This window comes from Rana temporaria, chromosome 1, assembly GCF_905171775.1.
Source record: "Rana temporaria chromosome 1, aRanTem1.1, whole genome shotgun sequence".
Classification (NCBI taxonomy): domain Eukaryota; kingdom Metazoa; phylum Chordata; class Amphibia; order Anura; family Ranidae; genus Rana; species Rana temporaria.
The window spans coordinates 111,210,093-111,231,520 of NC_053489.1; the positions used below are offsets into that span (position 1 = coordinate 111,210,093).

Below are 21,428 nucleotides of genomic sequence, written 5' to 3' on the forward strand. Positions count from 1 at the left end.
TAGGGACATAGATAATAATAACAAACTGACCTAAAGGAAATTATGTGTGTTTTGTATTGAGTTAAGCATTGCATTAAAATATTGAAATTGGAAGGTACTGGCTCTCGTTTTTTACATTTTGTCAAGCAGATTATTTGTAGTGAATTATTTATAATACCAAATACATTACATGAATACAAAGCATTCTTTTCCTTTTCAGGCTTGAGAAATGTGTAAGCAGTAAGGAAGAATTAGAGCAAGATCTCTATACTCGATTTACCTGTGTGCTCAATGAAAAAAAAACTAAGATAAGGAGTCTCAATGAGAAGTTGTCACAGTCTCACAAGAGTGTGCCCGGAAACAGGTAAATTTTGTACTTTTACTCTTTTTTTCCAGTCTGAGAAAACATAAAATTGGAAAATATTTAAAGCAATAATAAACATCTGCTACATCTTTGTCATTGCAAGTGTTGTCATTTTTTTTTTTTTTTTTTGTAATATAGATTAATACTGTTCTGCTTTTGCAATCTAAGCACAGAAAGTGTGACCTCTATAACTGATCCAGTTGTGGTGAGACAGCTTAATTTATAGTCTCAGTAGTTTGCCAGACAGCAATTCGATCCAAATGACATCTTGCAGATTGTTGAAAGCTTTAATCCAAACATTTGCACAGATCATAACAGATCACATCGGATAGGTAAAAAAATATAGTGTGCCCAGCTCCAGCAGAATACAGTACATGTGGTGAATGGCACCTAATGCATGAAGAAGTTGGCACAGAAGAAAGGCAACATAGTTACATAGTTAATCTGGTTAAAAAAAGACAGAAGTCCAACCAGTTCAACCAACACAGAAAAAAAAACACACACACAAATAGAAAAATTCTGTATACACTATCCTATCCCACAGTTGATCCAGATTAGGGCAAAAAAAAACATTTGGGGCCAGATTATTTGTTGAGTCTTAATGCTTCAATAGCAATCTGAACCTTAACTACTTCCATACTGCACAAATTCCAGCCTTGAATGAATGAATGAATGAAAAACTTGTATAGCGCGGCACATGCGAACTGAATCGCCTCTTGGCGCTAGTTGTTTCTATCTTTCTAGACATCAAAAGAGCAGAGTTTTGATCTGTCTTCTGAAGGTTAGGTGGTTTTCCTCCAACCAAATGCTGGTTGGTAAAGCGTTCCATAGTCTAGGACCTTGTACCGCAAACCTTCTTTCTCCCTTGGACTTGTATCTGGCTTTGGGTATCTGGAGCAGATTTTGGTCAGTGGATCGCAAAACTCGATTGGAATTGTGGGCTTTTATCTTTTTGCATAGATATTGCGGAGCCTTCCCATGGATGCACTTATGCGTCAGACAGAGTGCTTTAAAAGCAATTATGTCCTTTACTGGCAGCCAGCATTCCTCTCCTACATGTAAAAATCTTTTTTTTTTATATATATATAAAATTACTATTATGAATATGAATAAAATGGTAGTCATTGTAACTTTTTATGTCACATGCTGTTTGAGCAGCAATTTTTCAAATGTGATTTTTTTTTTTTTGAGAAAAAAAAACACTTTCATGGATAAAAGTCATAGAGACTGCTGGAGACCATCTGACCCTCGGTTTTCTCTATGGCTAACTTCCGGAGACAGCAAATTCCTTCTCTGGCTCACCAATCACACGGTCGAGCCGGTAGAAGCACTGGAGGGTGGGAGGAATGGGGGGATGTCCCCTCCTGTTGCCTGTAAGAACAATCAAGTGGCTGATTGTTGTTTAGGTTGCAGGGAATCATCGTCTGAAAAAAATTATATCTGAATGATGCCTGCAGCTGCAGGTGTCATTCAGATATCCCCACTGAAAGCCCAGGATGTCATATGACGTTCTGCAGTATGGAAGTGGTTAAGGAGCTTTTAAATGGAGTTTCTAAATGGTCTACATAGGAAGTTAGAATAGTTTGCAATGTGATAGACTCAAGTAGTGAGTCAGCTTTGTGGAAGTTAAAGAGTTGTTTATTATTTGAGTAGATATCTGACATGTCGGAATGAAAGATATAAATTATTTTTAATGGGTTGTTTGTCAAGGAGCTGTTCACATGTTTGAGTTTTATTGGTGTGAAAGACATGTCATGTTGACTGAAACATCGAGCTAACAGGCTAAGGTCTGTTACCTTTAGTAGTAGGTAGTATTTGAGTTTCAACCATCATATTTGTTTCTCCACTTGGTAAGAAAATTGAGGTCAAGTCTAGCAGCATTAAGTTGTTTTATAAGAGTTGTGGATGAGAAGAGTTTAAATTGAGCTTGAAGGAGCTGGTATGCAGACTCTAGTTGAACAATATTTTCAGTGCAAAGTCTCTTCTTTTGAGTTGCATTGGATAAAATGGTTTCTAATAGTAGCTTTGTGGGATTTCCATATGAGAAGCTAGACTAGGCTTCCAGTATTGAGGGTTAAATGCTCTTGGAAGGCCTTGTTTAAAGAAAGACAAAAAGAAGGGTTACAAAGAATCACTGGCCCCAGTAAAAACCTGAAGGTTTTGGGAGGAAGTCAGTTAAAGTGAGGTTGACTAGGTCATACTCTGACCATGTAATAGTAGAGCAATTTTTTTAATAAAAACAGAACGGAGAGAAATAAATGTAAGAAAGACATGGTCACTGCACAGGATTAGTTGATGTGGGTGGCAGAATTTAATATAAAGGCTCTCCTCACTTAACGACCGGGTTCCATTCCAGCGACCAGGTTGTTAAACAAATTGGTCGTTAAACGAGGAGCCACAAGTAATCAATATTTTGATTTAGCACCCTAGTGTTTGACAGGATTGCTAACAAATCTAGTTTGCCAGGAGGTAATTATGCTGGTTAATTGTTAGAGATCAATTGATCCCTCCCTAAATTCTTAAATTGATGCACCTTATCTCTTCTGTCACTAGGGAGCACTGTGGCTGGTGGTATTAGATTGACAAGGGCTTAGCAAGGTCAGATCATGAATGTATGGGGTTTCTCAGCCAATTGGTGGGGGTTTCTTTCAGTCCCTTGGCCTGCTGGGAGAGCCTCTTTATTTGGGTGGAGTCAGGTGATCAGGGGTTCTGTGCCACCTGGCTGGCTGCTTGGGTGGACTTGTGTTATGTCACCCCAGGCTGATTGGCCGGAAGCCTAAGGCCTGTCCCAGAGACACATGGCTGCTAGGCTGCCTAAGGTCTATCCAGGAGCAGAGGAAGTAGCATGGGGTTTGGACTGCAATTTTAACAGTAAGAAAGACCAGTATGCTAAAATTACAATTTGTGTTTGTGCACAAAATAGTAATTTTCTAATTTGGGTAAATTATATTTAGGTTTATCACTCAGTGATGGACACATACATACTATTAATTTTGTTCCTTTTAGCGGTCATCCCATTTTCAAGAATGGGTACAGAATTATAAAAATGTGTTTAAACATGGCATAACAATTACAATATATGTTTAACTTTCATCAGAGTTGTTCTTTATTCTGCTTACTGTCAACTATGATAAAAACCAGCAGGATCAACCTGCCAAATGTTGAGATGTAAATGAAGACAGATAATGCCAAAATGTATGAAATTATGTGAATAGAAAGACATGGACTGTGCTGCAGTTTCCTGTCAACGCAAAGTATTGCTTAAATTCTTATCAAAAACTGATGTGGAAAGTGTGCTATTACCTTTACAATTGAATGAATTACAAAAAGGCATGAGTAATGTTATATGGGTGTTACTTTTAATTTTCCTTGGTCTATACTTTATTCCCAACAGCAACAGTTCTATTCCATTTGACACTGTTCCTGTCAGCGACATAAAGAATGATGACTATGACGCCTCAACGGATGATGACCGTAAAAGTCCAGAAGTCAAAATTGAGGCTGGTATGAATGAAAACTTCAATAACTTAAAAATCAATGTTGTCTGTTTTTTTTAAGTCAAGCTTCAGGCAAAAATAAACCCTTTACTCCAACTGTAATCCTATTAGGGCCTGTTCAAGTACAATAATCCAATCAGTCTAACATATTTTGGACAGCCAGAGGAGGTGTTTAGGTAACATACCAGAGATGGGAGATGAAGTATGATAATACTCATTCATAATCTATAACAGCACCAGTAGTGAAGAGTACAGTTACCCTCTGGCCATGCAATTTAGCAGATTTAAACACATACGCACACATATATATGCAGGTAAAACCCCAGTTCCCAAAAAGTTGGGACATTGTGTAAAAGCTACATAAAAACAGAATTTTCAAATCTAATAAACCCATAATTTATTCACAGTAGAAAACATAACAAATGTATAAACTGAAAACATTTATAATTTAAGGGAAAAAACTGTGTAATTAAAAAATTGATGGCAGCAGCACATCTAAAAACAATTAGCCCAGGGCAACAAAAAGCTGAGTGGTGAAGGTTAAGAAGGAAGAGCTTGAGCCTAGGTTCACACTGTTGCGAATTCAAAATCGCGGTAAAATGCACGATTTTACCGTGATTTTGCGGCCGCGATTTTGCCGCGATTTCGGCCGAAATTTAATGTAAATCGCGGCCCCAAATCGCAAAAAGTAGTACAGGAACTACTTTTTGAAATCGCAGATGCGGCGTCGCACTGATTAGGACAGTGCCATTGCCGACAATTGCCGCCGATTTGAGATGCGATTTGACATGTCAAATCGCATCTCAAATCGTTCCAAATCGTACCCAGTGTGAACCAGGGCTGAAGAACATTTTGCAACTGATTAGGTTAATTGGAAACAGGTCAGTAACATGATTGGGTTTAAAAAGCGAGTGTATCTTAGACCCCATCCACACTATTAGATTTTTTGCAGATTTTTGTCTTTACATTTACCAAAACCATATAATATGAGGCCAAACCTTAAGAGTTTCAATTGCAACCAGGCAGGCCCTTGCACTACATGGTTTTGGTAAAACTGAAGAAAAAAATCTGCATAAAATGTAATAGTGTGTATGGGGTCTAGGAGGTAAGGATGGGCAGACGTCCACCAATCTGTTAAAAGCTACATTTAACAGCTGCAGAATAATGTTCCTCAACATAAAATTGCAACAACTTTGAAAAAAAAAATTTCTATAGTGCATAATGTCATCAAAAGTTTCAGCGAAACTGAATTGTGGATGCCTATGACCTTTAGTTCCTCAGATGGCATTGCATTAAAAACAGACATGGTTCTGTGATGGACATCGCTGCATTGGTTAAGGAATACTTAAAAAACACTGTCTGTGAACATAATTTGCTGTGTCATCCAAAAATGCAAGGTAAAGCTCTATCATGCAAAGGAAAAGCCATATTTCAACATGATCCAGATACACCTCGATCTTCTCTAGAACAAAGCTAATTTAAAATGGTCTTTTGCAAAGTGGAAAACTGTTCTGTGGTCAGACAAATCAAAATTTGTCATTCCTTTAGGCAACAATGGGTGCCGAGTCCCCTGGCCTAAAGATACGAGGGACCCTCCAGCTTGTTATCAGTGCTCAGTTCAAAAGCCTGCATCTCTGATAGTATTGGGGTGCATTAGTGAGTGTGGAATGAGTATGGAATGGGCAGCTTGCACATCTGGAAAGGCACTATAAATTCTAAAAGATATATCTAGGTTTAAGAGCAGAAAACGTCTTTTACAGGGAAGGCCTTGTATATTTCAGCAAGAGAATGCTAAACCGCATACTGCATCTATCATAACAGCACGCCTTCATATTAGAAGAGTTTGGGTGTCTAACTGGCCTGCCTGCAGTCCAGACCAGACCAAATGAAAATATTTGTTGGATGAAAAGTACAGCAAAGAAGACCCAGGACTGTTGAGCAGTTATAATTGTATTCAGGCAAGAATGGCACAGCATTCCTCTCCCAAAATTCCAGCAACTGGTCTCCTCCATTCCTAGATGTTTATAGAGCTTTGTTAACCACTTCCATACAGGGCACGTAAACACCTTCCTGCCCAAGCCAATTTTCAGCTTTCAGCACTGTCGCACTTTGAATGGCAATTGCGCGGTCATGCTACACTGTACCCAAACAAAATTGCTGTCCTTTTTTCCCCACAAATATAGCTTTCTTTTGGTGGTATTTGATCACCTCTGCGATTTTTTTTTTTGCGCAACAACTAAAAAAAGACTGAAAATTTTGAAAAAAAATACGTTTTTTTTTTTCTGTTAAATTTTTTGTAAATAAGTAAGTTTTCTCTTTCAATTACGGGCACTGATATGGCGGCACTGATGGGCACCGATGAGATGGCACTGATGGACATCAATGAGGTAGTACTGACGGGCACAGATGAGGTGGCACTGATTGGCGGCGCTTGTATGCGGCACTGATGGGCACACATAGGCGGCACTGATGGGCACACAGGCGGCACTGATGGGCACACAGGCGGCACTGATGGGCACACATATGCGGCACTGATGGGCACACACAGGCGGCACTGGGCACTCATAGGCGGCACAGATGGGCACTCATGGGCAGCACTTATGGGTGGCACTGATGGCTACTTATGGGTGGCACAGATTGGCACTGATAGGTGGGCACTGGGCATGGATGGGCACTGTGGGGTGGCACTGATGGACACTGTAGGGTGGCACTGATGGACACTGGGGCGGCACTGATTAACCTATGTTGCCAGTCAGTGCCCATTTGTGGGCACTGATTGGCATCATTTTTTTTTTTACAGCCTTTTTTTTTTTTTTATCTGCCCTTTTTTTTTTTTTTAACAGCCTTTTTTTTTTTTAGCCTTTTTTTTGTGGATCTGCACTTCCCTGGTGGTCCAGGGTGGGCTTCCCTGGTGGTCCATGTGGCGATCCGAGGGGGGGCTGCGCTGATAAACAATCAGCGCGAACCCCCCCTGTCAGGAGAGCAGCCGTTCGGCTCTCCTCTACTCGCGTCTGTCAGACGCGAGTGAGGAAGAGCTGTCAACGGCTCTTCCTGTTTACATCGTGATCAGCCGTGATTCGACACGGCTGATCACGTGGTAAAGAGTCTCCGTGAGAGACTCTTTACCGAGATCGGTGTTGCGGGGTGTCAGACTGACACCCCGCAACAACGATCGCCGCGATGCGCGCCCCCGGGGGCGCGCAGCGGCTTAGAATCCTGAGGACGTCATATGACGTCCGGTCAGGATTCTACAACCACTTTGCCGCCGTCAATCTGTCATTGGCGGGCGGCAAGTGGTTAAAAGAAGAGAGGATTCTAGACTGTTATAAATATGGCCTTATCCCAACTTTTTTGAGATGTGTTTCTGCTATCAATCAAATTACTTTTTTTTTTCTTTAATGGTACATTGGGGGTTATTTACGAAAGGCAAATCCACTTTGTACTGAAAGTGCACTTTCAAATACAGTCGCTCTAAATCTAAGGGGTAGATCTGAAATGAGGAGAAGCTCTGCTGATTTTATCATCCAATTATGTGCAAGCTACAGTAAAATGCTATTTTTTATTTTCCTTGCATGTCCCCCTCGGATCTACAGCGACTTTACTTCCAAGTGCACTTGTAGTGCAAAGTGGATTTGTCTTTAGTAAATAACCCCCATTGTCTCAGTTTAAATATTTAATGGGTTTTCTTTTTTCTATTATAAATAAAATATGGGTTTATGAGATTTGCAAATGATTGCATTCTGTTTTCTGCATCCCAACTTTTTTGGAATTGGGGTTGTATATTTTAGCTGTGTATTTGGATGGAGTTCTGCTTTAAAGTAAGTATCTTGAAAGCACAAATAGTATTTCCTTTGGTAATAAAATCCATAGAAATTGGAGGCAGGTCTAGTATCACTTTAACAATATTCCATTAAATTATTAGTCAGAGGAGGAATACAATTCCAAAAAGTGGTCTTTGTGTAAATGTGTATAATGTAACCAAATAAAGAGGAATAATCTCCCACATACACTCATCAATTTATAAAGTGTCATAATCATCTTATCAAAATGTTTTTTTGCAATGATGTTGAAGTTATCCTTCTCTGTTTGCCTCCTTTAAAAAAAAATATATATATTTTGTTAGTTAGAGACCTGTTAGAGATTGTCTCCATCCCATATATATAATTATTTAACTCTCATTCAAATGTGCATGCAGTAGAATAGCTATGGAAACCATTATTTTCAAAATCTGGGCTGCTTGTGTGCTGCAAACAGTCCCAACATTTCCCATCCCCTCTGACCCTACCTAGAAATTCCAACCTGTGCCCCTCCCCGGCCTCAGTGTCACTGTGCTGGAAAAAATCTTGCATTTACTGTAAAGACTGTGACACAGAGTAATGTGGTCATACAGTGTGTGGCTGGAGTGTCAAAATGATTTGATGATGGCATTCAAGCATCTTTCAAACCCAGCAAAAGAAGCTTGAACATCCAAAAGACGCAACATTCAAACACAGGTGAAGTAGCCTGTGTCAGACTTTTGGCACCAAGTGATGGGATTATTTCATTAAAACAGGGTTGTTCCACAAATGAGAAATGAGGGGTACTAATGCGCAAACCAAAGGGTTAACAACTAATCCTGATCTAACATAAAGCAGAGGCCACAACAAAAGAAGTGTTCACACACTAAGATAGACAACGGTAAAAGAGGGGTAGGGGGTGGGGCTGTATATGGCGCTTGCTAATAAAATAAGCAATAAAAACAATAATGATGATGATAATACCAATACAAATAAGATATCTATTGTGAAAAAATCAATCTTGTGCAAATAAGCAGAAATGTGCAAATAATCATAAGTGCAAATAGGCAATCGTGCAAATATATGCAGATAAACAATAGTGCAAGATACTGCAAATTCTCCAAACATGTGCCAAAAGGAGGGTGAAACGTACAAAATTGTGTCCAGTACACAAGCATTTCCACAATATCAGATTCCAAAAGTAATTATAGAATATGTGAAATAAAGTGTGTATATATAAATATATATACTGTATATATAAAAAATGTGTTCTCTGTGTATAAAAATTATATGATTCCATGCAAAAAATTCCTTGGTGCAAACGTAGATCTCTGTGCAATGTACGTAATCCAAAATCAAATGATGATCACAGGTAAAGTGCAGGATAATCCACTATTAATCCAAAGCAATCCTTATATGTGTAGGTGTTCCAGTGTGGGTGCCCTCGTTTCCCCCAGCCTCTCACCTTAGCTGGCTTAAAAATAAAGCCTCTTTTATCCTACAGTGGCTAAGCAGCTCCTGGTGGCAGCAGACACTTTCCCCCGGGGTATTCACTCTCAATAGCAAAACAGGGAAGAAGAGGGCTCCATAGTGTAATGTAATATCATTTTAATCAATAAAATACATCAATGCACTTACATTAAGACGAACAGACATCAGCCTGTAAAACCAAATCAAAGGCACTTCCGCTCTCGGCCATGATCGGAAGTGATGTCACCACAGGCTCCCTTAGGGACGAGAGCCTGTGGTGACATCACTTCCGGTCGTGGCCAAGAGCGGATTTGCTTTTGTTTTGGTTTTACAGTGACACATGGTGGGCCAAGTCCTGCTGTCTGTGTCAATAGATGCAGCAGTAAGACTCATGAGCGCATCCGCACAAGTGCCCCCATGGAAAGCGGCTCTCCGTGGGGGTACTTGATGAGACGGTGGAGCCAAGAGCTCCACCGGGGGACCCCAGAAAAGGTGGATCGGGCCGCTCTGTGCAAAACCCTTGCACAGAGCAGCCAAGTATAACATGTTAGTTTTTTTTTTTTTTAACAAACCTTTATGAACACTTTAACTCTCTTTTTCTCCCGGCAAAATAGTGCCCCTTGTTCTGTCCACCAGACTTATATTTTCATTACCTGTATTTGTGTTGTTAAAATAACATTTAAGGTTCGTAATTTAAATAAGACAATCATTTGCGGAGTGCAGGCACCATCTAGCGTTCTTTTTTGGTAATGCTTCAGTTCTGTTTATTTGACTCACTGTGTGTGTAGTTAAGGAAGATGTTAGTAATTGGGGAATTCTGGGTAGAATTTTCACAGGAAGTAAAGCAGTCACCATTCTTTGAGAATATACTGTAGGAAGCAGGACATGTCTTTCGCCATCACCCCTTAGAGAACTTAAAAAGTAAGGCCCGGATTCACGTAGCACTTATGCCGACGTATCTACAGATACGCCGCGTAAGTGTAAATGTGCACCGTCGTATCTATGCGCAGTGCCCATAGAACTAGATACGCCTGAATTTAGGCTTCATCCGACCGACGTAAGTTTCCTACGCCGTCGGATCGTGGGCGCATATTTACGCTGGCCGCAAGGGGCGCTTCCATTGATTTACAAATCGAATATGCAAATGAGGGAGATACGCCGATTCACGAACGTACTTGCGCCCGGGGCATTCATATACGCGGTTTACGTAAGTCGTACGTCCAGCGTAAAGTTAAGCCTCATAAAGAAGGGGTAAGTCATGTTAAGGTATGGACCAGGGAACAGCCGTCGGATTTTACGTCATTTACGTAGTAGTATGTGAATAGGGCTGGGCGTAGGTTACGTCACGTCTTATGCCGCGTACAGACGGTCATTTTTTGTGATGAAATAAAATGACATTTTTAAAAATGTCAATTAAAATGATCGTGTGTGGGCAAAATGTCATTTTATGTCTTCTGAAAAATGACAAAAAAAAAATTCGAACATGCTCGAATTTTTTGTGTCGTTTTTCAAAATGTCATTTTTTGTGTCAATGAAAATGATAGTGTGTGGGCAAAACGACGTTTTTAAACCCGCACATGCCCAGAAGCAAGTTTTGAGACGGGAGGTAAAACTACCATTCATAATAGAGTAAGCACATTCATCACGCTGTAACAGACAAAAAAGCACGAATCATCTTTTACTAACAAGTAACCAGCTAAAAGCAGCCTCAAGGCGAATAGAACTTCCCCTTTAGAGTGCCGTCACTTTGTTCATCATTTTTCAAAATGATGGTGTGTATGCTACATCGTTTCTGAAAATGAAGTTTCAAAAATGTCGTTTTTTTTCATCACTTCAAACGTCATTTTTTTTTCATCACAAAAAATGACCGTCTGTATGGGGCATTAGGCAGTGATTCGACGTATCTTATGGAGTATTTTAGACGTGATTCTGAGCATGCGCACTGGGATGTGTCCACGGTACGGCGCATGCGCCGTTCGTTCGGCCCATCATTTGCATGGGGTCACACTTCATTTAAATGGATCACGTCCACCTTCCAGCTACTTTGAATTACGCCTAGGATTTTACGTTACGCCGGCGCAACGTTGGGAGCAAGTGCTTTGTGAATACTGTGCTTGCCTCTCTGTGTTACGTTGGCGTAGCGCATATGAGATGCGCTACGCCGGCAGAAATATGTGCCGATGTATGTGAATCCGGGCCTATGTTTTTATTATCTCATCTTGTATTGTAGATCGTTATTTCTGTAATGTATGCTGTATTGTATGCAATATTGTACTTATTGAGGTCCATGTTTGTTATTTTGTAGTTTCACCTGGCTTGTTCTAATAAAACTGAGATCAAAGAAATATGGTATCTGAAGTTTTTGGGACAAGAAGGTTTAGCTATATGTCCTTATGGCAGAACACCCCTTCACCCCGTCCTCTGTGATGACCTTAAAGTGAATAACTCAACACCAAGTTCACTATATGGACCTCTTATATACAGTATTTATACATGTTGATTATATACCCCCTTATCTCCTCTTCTCAAGAGAGAACAAATTCAGTTCCTCTAATCTTTCCTCATAGCTGAGCTCCTCCATGCCTCTTATCCGTTTGGTTGCTCTTCTCTACACTTTCTCCAGTTCCCCGATATCCCTTTTATGAACTGGTGCCCTAAACTGAACTTCATATTCTTACTATTGATTTTTACAGGGGCAAAATGATATCTCTCTTTGCAGTCCATACCTCTTTTAATACAAGAAATTATGTTTAGTGTTTTGTTTTATAGTAAATATTATCTATTGCAATATTTATATTATTATTATTAGATGCAGCAGCTATTTTGAATATTCACATAGGCATTTGGAGTATTGAGATTGGGTTGCAGGGAGGGATTTTCCTACCTGTTTTCTACCACTGTGTATGTTCAAATTATTAAAAAAAAAAAAAGTTTTAAAGAAGGCATGGCAAAAAATTACAGCTACAGAGATTTTACTCACTCTGTCACAATTCAAATCTTCACAGATTTTTTGGCACATTTAATTGTCCTTCATACTTTAGGTTGTAAATCTATGTCCACTTTAGTTTCTGACAATGGCTGACATCATGAAACAGCTATTGCTTATTCATGTTTTCCTGGTAAGAATGTGCCAATATGTTGAATGATTTTCGAATGTGCTTGTGGCGTTACAACTGCTGATACAGCCAGAGAGAGGGGATGTGAAATATGTGTTGTGCAATGTCAGCCCTGTAATATAGCAGGAAAAGCACAATGGCAAGTCATCCCCAAACTGTGAACTTTGCTGAGAGATGTAAATATAGCTCTACACCTGCTTCCTTTTTAGTCTATTACTACAATCGATCTATACTGGAAAGAATTTGGTGTAACTTGTCCAGAAAACAACAGCAATGCTTTAAACATTTCCAAGGCAGGTCAGCAAGTAACCTGCACCTGCACCTAACTGGCAGTGATGTGCTGACCACTTGAATACATTTATTTCTGTTCTGTAGGCTTTTTAATAATTTTCAATCATTGCATTCCAGCATTCATTATCCATATAAGCTATATGACTAAGCAGTAAGACCCTTGAAAAAACATAATTTTGTTCATCTAAGGTGCTAATCTATTTAACAGTGTGCATGTCTAGCATTCTTCTTGTGGACTTTAATGTTAGATGCCACCGTATATAGAGCTGGGGCATATGGGGGATATGGAGAAGCAGAAAACATGTTCTTGCTTGATTTAGGTTATTTGGCTTTATTAAAACTCAGAGTAATGCACATGTACTAGTGGGCCCCATATACTTTAAATGGCTGCCCAGACTTGGGTGCAGTTTTGAAAAGCATTGATGTCATGTTTGAGTGTCACCTAGAGGAAAAAAAATATGTCAGGTGAGGTCCATACTTTTTATTGATAATATGGTAAAGGGGGTGAAAACCAAACTTGAATTTATCTTTCTGTAATCTCCTAAAGTTGTAGTTAATATCAATATACACTCACTGGCCACTTTATTAGGTACACTTTGCTAGTACCGGGTTGGATCTCATTTTGCCTTCAGAATTGCTTAATTCTTTGTGGCATAGATTCATCAAAGTGTTTTCATAGATTTTGGTCCATATTGACATGATAGCATCAAGGAGTTGCTGCAGATTTGTCGGGCTGCACATCCATGATGCAAATATTCCTTTACACCATATCCCAGAAGTGCGCAATTAGATCGAGATCTGGTGACTGTGGATGCCATTGGAGTACAGTGAACTAATTCAAGAAATCAGTTTGAATGATTTGAGCTTTGTGACATTATCCTGCTGGAAGTAGCCATCAGAAAATGGGTACACTGTGGTCACAAAGGGATGGACATGGTCAGCAACAATACTCAGGTAAGCCGTGGCGTTTACACAAATTGGTACTAAGGGGCCCAAAGTGTGCCAAGAAAATACCCCCCACACCATTACACCACCACCAGCCTGAACTGTTGCTACAAGGCAGAACTGTGCCATTTCATGTTGTTCACGTCAAATTCTGACCCTACCTTCTGAATGTCACAGCTGAAATCAAGACTCATCAGACCAGGCAACATTTTTTTCCAATCTTCTGTCAAATTTTGGTGAGCCTGCATGAATTGTAACCTCAGTTTTCTGTTCTTAGCTGACAGGTGTGGCACCCAGTGTGGTTTTCTGCTGCTGTAGCCAATCTGCTTCAAGGTTCGATGTGTTGTGCATTCAGAGATACTATTCTTCATGCCTTGGTTATAACAAGTGTTTACTTGAGTTACTGTTGCCTTTCTATCATCTCAAACCAGTCTGCCCATTCTCCTCTGACATCAACAATGTATTTTCATTCACACAACTGCTGCTAACTAGACCATTTTCTGTAAACCCTAGAGATGGTTGTGCATGAAAATCCCAGTAGATTAGCAGTTTTTAAAATACTTTGAACGGCCCGCTTGGCAAGAACAACCATGCCATGTTCAAAGTCACTTAAATCCTCCTTCTTTCCCATTCTGATGCTCGGTTTGAACTTCAGTAAGTTGTCTTCACCACTTCTAGCTGCCTAATTGCATGGAGTTTCTGCCATATGATTATACAGTACAAAATGCTGTTATGTCATGGGCAGAGGTTACACACAGTATACATGACTGTGTTTAGTATCTGTAATGGCGGTCTGGCAGGCTGCCCTTGTTTCAGGGGCTTTCTGGTGCTTGTAGCCCCCACACTGGCTGCCCCACGTGCAAGCCATTGGGGAAGCCATCCGAGCTGAGAGGTGATGTCACAGAGACGGTTGTCTTGGCAGGTTGCCAGGCAAGGATTCTTTAGGGGTTCTGCCTGCATTTTAAGCACCGAAGACTCGAATAGAGAGGTTGTTATTTTTATTTTTTTATTTTTTCAGATGCTTGATCAATTATCACATTTTTCAGCAGACACAGCGTATGATGAGTATCCGCTAGATTTTGTTTTTTTTCTCTGGCAACTTATCTGGAACGGACTAAAAGCTTTCGGAAACAAGACCACCTGTTTGTTTTTCCAATGGGACCGGAAAAGGGTATGACGGCATCATCTAGAGTAGGGTCTTCCTGGATTGTCAAAACCATACAAGTTGCGTATAAAAATCACTGGGCCTTTCTCCTCCTTCGAAAATGAAAGCACATTCGACTAGGTGTATAGCGGCATCCTGGGCGGCTTATGCAAAAGTCTCACCTGAGGTAGTTAGAAGCTGGAGCACGCCCAACACCTTCATTAGGCATTACAGGATGAGGAAACATTTAGCTCTACGGTTATTACAGCGACTGTCGCCCATTAAAGAGTTTGAGTAGCATTACAGTTGGAGTTCGACTTATTTTGCATTCCCCCCCCCCCCCCCCTTCATATTGGTGTTTGGTACATCCCATTGTAGGCTGACATGGGGAGGTCCAAGAATAAGGAAAATTGTTATCCGTAATTTCCCGTTCCTGTATCCTCCCCCTGGATCCTCCCCATGTCACCCGGGGATTCCCACACAATTTTCCGTCATTGGACGGTGTATTTTGAACACTGCTGTGGGCAGACAGTTGTCCTTTATGGGCTAAGAAAAAGGTGGTCCTGGAGGGGTCAGAGAGGATGGAGCTGACCCATTGTAGGCTGACATGGGGAGGATCCAGAAAAGGAAAATTATGGTATTGATAACAATTTTCCTTAATGTATCCATTGATACCTTTTATTTTAGAACTGAAAAAACGATTTAAAGACCTTGTTGAGACAATTGTAGTTTATCCTGGATTGAAATACACTGGCTTGTGAGTATTTTCCGTTTGACAAGTGTGCCACGTGGTTATGTTTATTCATGGTTCACCTACACCACTTTACAAGTTGTATTACTCTTAACATAACATTTTGTGCTCAATCTCAATTAGTAAAGCTTGGCAGCTGTGCTCTTGGTCTAGTCTCACAGAGAACTAACAGGCTGCTTGTTTTTCATCACGTTCAGGGAGATGGTTTGTTTGAACACAACATTGGTAATTTTGGTTATTTTTTTATAATCTATAATTTTTTATAATGTATTACTTTTTTATGGTCATACACCCATCTTTGATTTTACATTGCAGTTTTGTTATTTGATTTTATCATTTTATAATAGAAAAAAAATAAGTCAGTGTTGGATTTCTTTAGATATGTTTTGCAAAATGCATTTAGGTATTGCTGAGCTTAAAATAATACAGCAGGTGCCAGAGTTTACATTATCTCTAAGGCCCCATGCACACGAGACGCTGGTAAATGCGTGTTTAGAGGCAGTTGGACAGCTTTTTCAACTGCCCCTGAACACATTCAATGTTATCCAATGTGTCCATGCACACAGTCTCGTTTATTGCCATTTTTTAGGCAGTTGCGTTTAACCTTGTTTTTTCCAGAAGCAAAAAAATGGGTTCAGACGCAAAAACTTTCCTCGTTTCAGACGCAAAATGCCGCAAAACGCGGTAACGGCGTTTTGCCGCAATTTCGTTTATAGGCGTTTTTAAAGGTGACCTATTTTTTTTTACATTAGAAATCTCATAAATGATGGCAAATGATGAAAAACCATTAAAAAAAAAAAAAATGTAATTGATTGCATTGCATTGTGGACAATCCACAACTTGTGGCAGGTGACGTGGCCAGGGGACATGGCCAGTGGATAATCCACAACTTGTGGCAGGTGACATGGCCAGGTGACGTGGCAAGTGGACAATCCACAACTTGTGGCAGGTGACCTGGCCAGGTGATGTGGCAGGTGATGTGGCCAGTAGACAATCCACAACTTGTGGCAGGTGACATGGCCAGGTGACGTGGCCAGGTCATGTGGCCAATCCACAACTTGTGGCAGGTGATGTGGCAAGTGGTCAATCCACAGGTGACGTGGCAGGTGACATGGCCAGGTGACATGGCCTGGTGAAGTGGCAAGTGGACAATCCACAACTTGTGGCAGGTGACGTGGCAAGTAACGTGGCCAGGTGATGTGTCAAGTGAACAATCCACAACTTGTGGCAGGTGACGTGGCCAGTGGACAATCCACAACTTGTGGCCAGGTGACGTGCCAGGTGATGTGAACAAGTGAGTGGCCAGGTGACATGGCCAGGTGACGTGGCAAGTGCACAATCCGCAACTTGTGGCAGGTGAAGTGGCAAGTGGACAATCCACAACTTGTGGCAGGTGAAGTGGCAAGTGGACAATCCACAACTTGTGACAGGTGACGTGGCCAGATGACATTGCCAGGTGACGTGGCCAGTGGACAATCCACAACTTGTGGCCAGGTGACGTGGCCAGGTGACGCGGCTAGGTGATGTAGCAAGTGGACAATCCACAACTTGTGGCAGGTGATGTGGCCAGGTGACATGGCAGGTGACGTAGCCAGGTGATGTGGCAAGTGGAAAATCCACAACTTGTTGCAGGTGACGTGGCAGGTGATGTGGCCAGGTAAAATGGCCTGGTGATGTGGCAGGTGGACAATCCACAACTTGTGGCAAGTGACGTGGCCAGGTGATGTGGTAAGTGAACAATCCACAACTTGTGGCAGGTGACACGGTTAGGTGACGTGGCAAGTGGACAATCCACAACTTGTGACAGGTGACATGGCCAGGTGACATGGCAGGTGATTTGGCCAGGTGATGTGGCAAGTGGAAAATCCACAACTTGTGGCCAGGTGATGTGAACAGGTGACCTGGCCAGGTGATGTGGCAAGTGGACAATCCACAACTTGTGGCAGGCGACGTGGCCAGGTGATTTGGTAAGTGGATAATCCACAACTTGTGGCAGGTGACGTGGCCAGGTGACATGGGCAGGTGACGTGGCCAGTGGACAATCCACAACTTGTGGCAGGTGACGTGGTCAGTTGATGTGGCAGGTAACATGGCCAGTGGACAATCCACAACTTGTGGCAGGTGACATGGCCAGGTGACGTGGCAGGTGATATGGCCAGGTGACATGGTCAGTGGACAATCCACAACTTGTGGCAGGTAAAATGGTCAGGTGACGTGGCCAGGTCATGTGGCAAGTGGACAATCCACAACTTGTGGCCAGGTGACGTGGCAGGTGACATGGCTAGGTGACATGGCCTGGTGATGTGGCAAGTGGACAATCCACAACTTGTGGCAGGTGACGTGGCAAGTAACGTGACCAGGTGATGTGGCAAGTGAACAATCCACAACTTGTGGCAGGTGATGTGGCCAGGTGACCTGGCCAGTGGACAATCCACAACTTGTGGCCAGGTGATGTGCCAGGTGATGTGAACAGGTGACCTGGCCAGGTGATGCGGCAAGTGGACAATCCACAACTTGTGGCCAGATGACATTGCCAGGTGACGTGGCCAGTGGACAATCCACAACTTGTGGCCAGGTGACGTGGCTAGGTGACGTGGAAAGTGGACAATCCACAACTTGTGACATGTGACGTGACCAGGTGACGTGGCAGGTGATGTGGCCAGGTGACGTGGCCAGTGGACAATCCACAACTTGTGGCAGGTGATGTGGCAAGTAGACAATCCACAGCTTGTGGCAGGTGATGTGGCAAGTGACACGCTAAATACAAGTACACTGCTGCTCTCTCAGCTGCTACTCACTCTGGTCTCACAAAATGGCTGAAATGGTTAAATAATACTGTTTTTTGAGCTTAGGGAGGGTCTTATGATGTTTCTTAACTAAACGCTTATAAACGCAAACACAGTAAAACGCTGCGAAATTCGTGGCAAAACTGGTTTTAGCCTTTAAAAATGTGTGTTCAACACAGTTTGCACCGGCGTCCCGTGTGCATGGGGCCTAAGGCCTCATGTACACTGCTGCTGCTAAACGGACGTTTAGGAGCAGTTGGGCATTTTTTTTAACTGCTCCTGAACACACATTTATGTACATGTACTCAGGGTCGTTTATAGTCCTTTCTAGGCAGTTGAGTTTAGAGGCTTTTTTTTGGAAAGCAAAAAAATTAGTTCAGACGCTGAGTTTAGAGGCATTTCAAGCGCCAAACAGTTCTAGACAGTAAACAGTTATAGTTGTGTCTTGTCTTGTTTGACTCCAGTGGCCTTGTAATAAATCTCCATCCCCCAAATTTATTGCTTATCACCTGTACAAAACAGCATCTTTGTGAGTCATGGGCAGTGTTTGAAAAATCAAATATTGCTGCTTTTTTGTGGTTTCCAACAGTCCCTAAAAAGATGGCAGTACTGACCTGTTTGAATGCAGGCAACTTCATAATAAGATACATACATATTCTGAATTATCTTTCTCCTGATTAGTGTGGCTTTCTTTTGCTTGTGATACTGGACAGTGTGGTTCACAACCTCAGAAAAAGTTTGATACACGTTCACAGTGTCGCTTAAAGGGGTTGTAAAGGTACAATTTTTTTTCCTAAATAGCTTCCTTTACCTTAGTGCAGTCCTCCTTCACTTACCTCATCCTTCCATTTTGCTTTTAAATGTCCTTATTTCTTCTGAGAAATCCTCACTTTCTGTTCTGTCTGTAACTCCACACAGTAATACGAGGCTTTCTCCCTGGTGTGGAGTGTCTTGCTCGCCCCCTCCCTTGGACTACAGGATGCCCACTAACACACATCTCCTTTCTCGACACTCCACACCAGGGAGAAAGCCTCGCATTAGTGTGTAGTTACAGACAGAAGAACAGGAAGTGAGGATTTCTCAGAAGAAATAAGGACATTTAAAAGCAAAATCGAAGGATGAGGTAAGTGAAGGAGGACCGCGCTAAGGTAACGGAAGCTATTTAGGAAAAATAAATTGTACCTTTACAACCCCTTTAAGGAGTAAGAGCCCTTTTTAGGGTATTTCGACTTTCTTGCCTTACAAACTAAACTCCAAAAAACTATAGCTATAAAGCAGTATCCTTTAGTTCATGTTTATAACAGGTGGTCCAATGTGCCTCTATTGCTTGTGTACTCATTCCAGGGGCTAATATCAAAAACTAGTTCTGACTATATGGCACGGAAGAGTGAGGGACCTATATACATTATGCTACCAAAAGTATTGGGATGCCTGCCTTTACACACACATGAACTTTGGTTTAGGAGTGTGTCTATTTGAATGTTGGATCATTCTTCCAGAACCTCATTTGTGATGTGGAGGAGAAAGCCTGGCTCACAGTCTCTGCTCAAATTCATCCCAAAGGTGTTCTATCGGGTTGAGGTCAAGACTCTGTGCAGGACAGTTAATTTCCTCCACCCGAAACACGCTCATCCATGTCTTAATGGACTTTGCTTTGTGCACTGGCTGCAAAGGGTGGTCCAACTCAATATTGAACCCTATAGACTATGACTGGAATGCCATTAAAGTTTACTTTAGGTAATATAGTCTATATGGACTTTCCTTCATGGGCCTTTTCAGAAAAGAAATACAACATGGCCAGGAATCACCATTACTGTCTGGCAGGTCTCATGTTTTACAACTAAGTAGATGTAATCTGCTGTCTTGTGGGCCTCATTATGTTGACAAACAGCAGCTGCATTAGACTATTGTTTGCCAACACCATGGATATCTCTAACTGCAAACTAGATTATTCATTGCTTTAGACAAAGCCTATAATCAATGTTATGTTAGTAATGGTGATCCCCAGCCACACCGCACAATAGCCAAGAATTTTGCAGTATAATAATCTCAAATACTCATTTAACATTGCAGTAACATTTTGAATCTAGATATATTCTAGACTTTATAATAAATGGATTCATCTATACTTTTTACAGTATCAGATAAGACCTGCTCAATAAGACAAGCCTGTTATAGTACAAAATAGAACACATCCACATCCTGTAAATAATAATTTCCCTATGAGAGTAACAAGAGTGCATGGCCTTTTTTAGTAGAATGAAGAGATCAAAGTAAGAAAATGCCTAATAGTGTTTTATGCTGTACTGGGGATAACAGTACCACGTAATTCGTCATTTATCTTTTTTTTCCAATGCCTGGCATTATCACCACTGCTGTGCTGATCAGTGGTATGGTAAAGAAAGAAGACATGGTGATACTTTAATTGATTTTTGAAAAATGCTTGGTAAAGTTTATATTCTGAGTGACTCTGTAACGTCATTTACGTTAAAGGAGAAAGTATATCACTTTCCACAGAATAGGCAGGAAGCCGGAAATGTGGTTTATTCAGCCAATTGTCTTGCTATGTGTGCACTGTTTAATTGGCTGACAGATCAGATGTATTGTACCATGCAGTACATGGCTGTTACTTGATGGCATTTCTTTAGTATTAGAAGACTCTGTATGTTGGTTTTTATAGCGCCGGTGTTACTCTTTGCAATTGAGTAACCAAAATAGCTCATTTGTCTGCCTGTTGTTTGATAGCATGCTTTAGGGCAGGGGTGCCCAACCAGTGGCCCGGGGGCCACATGTGGCCCGCGGAGCCCTCTGATGTGGCCCGCGACCTTCTGCTTTGAGATGGCTGGTTGGCAAGCCCAGAACATGGATCGCCGATCCGTCATCCCAGAGCATAAGTGTTGTGAATAAAGCCGGTGGTAGAGAAAGCAAGCGGCTGCGAGGCAGAGCCCCATAAGCCGATGCTTCCTGTATAGCACCACCTCCTTTCACAGGCGGAGTGATACCAAATATGGGCATATCTGTTCTGCAGTGGTTACTGGGCTGCTTTCAAACTGATCAGCAGGTGCACCGCCTACCTACAATCTGATCTGCTAAAAAAAAAAAAACAGAAAAGGATCCATCCCCTTCCACCTGTGTGGATCGGATCAAAGGGCCCATAGAGGAGAGTGGGCTGTTACTGCTCTCGATATGCAGAGTGGACACAGACCTGTAATCCGCCCGATCCACTCATTGTGGCCCACAACTGGTTACCAAGTCACTTAAGTGGCCCTCGCTCTTCAGAAGGTTGGGCATCCCTGCTTTAGGGGCTGT

General features: G+C 41.6%; 1 protein-coding gene across 1 annotated transcript in view; it reads left to right on the plus strand.

Annotated features, from left to right (window-relative positions):
• The window catches only part of XRCC4 (X-ray repair cross complementing 4), a 519,315-nt gene that overhangs the window by 283,956 nt on the left and 213,931 nt on the right, over positions 1–21,428 (plus strand). Inside the window, exons 5-6 of the mRNA XM_040341679.1 lie at positions 200–343; positions 3,738–3,847. Of these exons, the coding sequence (XP_040197613.1) occupies positions 200–343; positions 3,738–3,847 (254 nt within the window). The remainder of the gene's footprint in view (positions 1–199; positions 344–3,737; positions 3,848–21,428) is intronic.